General features: G+C 42.0%; 1 protein-coding gene across 1 annotated transcript; it reads left to right on the top strand.

The window, feature by feature from the left end:
- Positions 1 to 1,242: 1,242 nt before the first annotated feature.
- SARC_13570 (hypothetical protein) lies at positions 1,243 to 3,414 on the top strand (the record flags this gene model as incomplete). The annotated part of the gene is made up of 4 exons (XM_014292299.1): positions 1,243 to 1,338; positions 2,080 to 2,199; positions 3,015 to 3,103; positions 3,289 to 3,414. Coding segments are annotated over 4 exons (431 nt in total), but the record flags the coding sequence as incomplete, so codon positions are not given.
- Between the last annotated feature and the right edge of the window lie 33 nt (positions 3,415 to 3,447).

Here is a 3,447-nt window from a genome sequence, read left to right as displayed (position 1 = left end):
GGCTATTTGAGTACATTTTTGCACACGCAACATACAATGACAGTTTCTTCTATTCTCTACATTTCTTCTGCTATTCTATCTTCTATGAGTTGTTATTGATAGGCTTGGTCTTTGACTGCGCGTGGTGGCACAGAATACAAAAACGATTGATTTTTGATATCTATTTGTCAATACATCCATGTAATATTTCAATGATGCCAAAGTCTCTATTCGATAATTTTCATCTATAAATTCTAATATCTGGCAATTCCCACTTACAGCTTGATATAGCTAGCAACCGGATTGCGAATTATGTGCGAAACCTGGGGGCCAAACCGGACGATCTGATTGGTATTATTGAGTTTATTTTAACGCTTATTTCTTTGCGCATTGTCGGTTCGATTTCTGTTCTTGTTGGGTAGTAACTGCAATTTAGCAGTCAGGCTACACCTACCTTATGTGTACGTAAGGTCATGATATACAAACATAAGAACGTATGTGTAAATGTGATGTACTATCAAATAGAGATAGACGCACACACAAACGCGCATATATATATATATATATATATCGTGTGTGTGTGTGTGGATTATATTATCTACGATACCTCGACTGTCTTCCTTGCCTGTACTTGGTTGCGCTTCAATTGTTCTCCTGCATATGGCTAGGCATAGGTGTTTGATCTTCTATGTCTCACACGGTATGACATTTACTGATACACATATTAATGTTACGGCGTTGCACAGGTGTGTGTTTGATGCGGAATACTACTTTACTGGCCAGTATGCTGGGTATTATGAAGTCTGGTGCGGCGTATGTAGCGCTCGATCCGAAGTTCCCACCGGAGAGATTGGCCTATGTAATCGAAGAAGCTGGAATCAAGTACGTACCCTTATGTACATGTTTGTAAAGTTGACTTATGATCAGGTATACGGATAATAATAAAACGTATACAGGTGTATATGTGCGTATAATTGATCGACACGCCCGCAACTATAGCTATTGCTATTCCAAACGCGTTTATGATCACAGATGTCACATATGTGCTCCTATATTCAGGTGAACTGGATACAATTATTCTATCTTTTCCACTCGGTCTACCACGTTTGGTTGCCAATTGTACTATATATCTTACATGCTTTGGGCATCTTGCATTTGCCGTATTTCTGCACATCTGCATCATTGGCCGACTCTCTCCTTATTTTTCCTATTGTTTTTCGTATAAACGGGGTACTTGCATTTCACTCCTCACCCCGTGCGCTACAGACAGGTGGTGACAGAGAAGGCCCTGATCCCATTCATTGATGAGGTGCTCAATCTCATGTCCACACGTGAGACTGAGGTGAACAACCATGAGAGGTGTGTGTCATACGACTATCAGGTATATACATAGATACTACCAACACCATACAACAGGTGTGTGTACTGCATGCATGGATTGCAGGCGTAGTCAAAGCTGTCAATCGGGATGATTGTGCTTGGGGGCTGCAACGGAATTGTATTTACAATGCCACTACACCCATCGATGGATGGATGTATTACGAGTCGACTAAGAGAGTATTTGATCACATGTTCGTACGTGCAAGTGCAAACCACAGATGGCTATAGACACTCCTATTTGTTAACATGTAGGCAAAAAAAATGTACCGTGTACAAAGTTTTTGTTATGTATATACATCACATCTGCCGCGTATGCGCTAATTGAATGTCGGCAACCTAGGTGTAAGTTTACGTTTTTAGGTGGTTAAAGCTTAAACCATTATGTGCATCACACTACATCAGTAGAGATGTCAGGGTTATAGTAGCAGTTGTAGCTCAAAGGATGCAAAGCCGAATTCGTTTAGTCTTATTGTACAGAAACAACTACTCGTTGGGTGTCATTGAAGGGTGAACCGACACGACATTCACCACATATCTAAAACATCGATTTATGTTTTGTAAAATACTTGGAAAAAACCACAGACGGCCATCCACTGTATCTATGCAGCGTACGTAGTGTACACCTCCGGCCACAGCCAAGGTTTTTATTTTACAAAACACTAAAACCCTTAACCTCATAATGACAAAGTGAGAATGTAACAGAACTCTCTATGACCACAGCTTGCAGGGTCAATGGGTGGAAGAGGTACGTACAACCACCATCAAGCACAGACGATACGCCTTGGAGAAGATCGAAGCACACCAATTCATCGACCCAGAAAGGGTCGTTAAAGATGCCATGTACGTATGGATAATGTGTGCATGTGCACATGTAGAGTGTGTTTATGCATACGTGGGTGTGTGTTACAGTGTTATGCTAGTGATGGTAGTGTTATGCTGTTGGTAGTGTTATGGTGGTATGATAGTAGTGTTGTGCTAGTGATGGTAGTGTGATAGTTATGTTATGCTAGTGATGGTAGTGTGATAGTAGTGTTATGCTAGTGATGGTAGTGTGATAGTAGTGTTATGCTAGTGATGGTAGTATGATAGTAGTGTTATGCTAGTGATGATAGTGTGATAGTAGTGTTGAGCTAGTGATGGTAGCGTGATAGTAGTTTATGCTAGTGATGATAGTAGTGTTTTGCTAGTGATGATTGTGTGATAGTAGTGTTATGGTGGTGTGATAGTAGTGTTATGCTAGTGATGGTAGTGTGATAGTAGTGTTATGCTGGTGATTGTGTTATGCTAGTGATGGTAGTGTGATAGCAGTGTTATGCTGGTGTGATAGTAGTGTTATGGTGGTGTGATAGTAGTGTATGCTATTGATTGTGTTATGCTAGTGATGGTAGTGTGATAGCAGTGTTATGGTGGTGTGATAGTAGTGTGGTGAGTGTATCCGTGGACGATGCATGTGCGTGCGCTTTTGCCGTGGCTAGCGTTCATTTGACGTGTGCTGCTATCGATATACCGATTCAACCCGTCGTATCCCCACCATTCGGTATCACACACTAGTTCATGGCTATACATTCGTGCTGTATAGTTGAGGTATTGTAGTCGCCCTTATACCCAACGTATCTACATATTCCTTCTTCTGTTCTGTACATCCTGTTGATTAGGGTTGGGACCTCTGAATGGGGCAGAGATCTGCTGCACGAATTCGATGAGGAGTATCATAAGTCAGAGGTGGCGTCGAGACACCTCGCATGTATGTACCGAACTTTCCCCATTGACACTCGCAATTCTCTCGGGGTTCCTAAGCCAGAGACTACCGAACAGCTTTCATTCCACTTGTTATACACACCAACTACTGTCCCGTATGCGAGCTCGGATGTTTCAAGACCATCATATTCATGTGTTCTTGTGTGTTCTTTGCGTGTTGTGTATATCCAGACGGTATCTACACAAGTGGTTCAACCGGAAAGCCCAAAGGCGTTCTCTTACCCCACAGAGGTGTCGTCAACTTCCTGCTGGCCATGCAAGATAAACCAGGATGCAAGCCTCATCAAAAGTACACGCGTGTGCTACGTTCACACAAAAATAGACATATAT

Source organism: Sphaeroforma arctica, assembly GCF_001186125.1.
Source record: "Sphaeroforma arctica JP610 unplaced genomic scaffold supercont1.3446, whole genome shotgun sequence".
In the NCBI taxonomy this organism is placed as follows: domain Eukaryota; class Ichthyosporea; order Ichthyophonida; genus Sphaeroforma; species Sphaeroforma arctica.
Note: the sequence above shows the minus strand (reverse complement) of the source record. Positions and strands in the feature narration are given on the sequence as shown.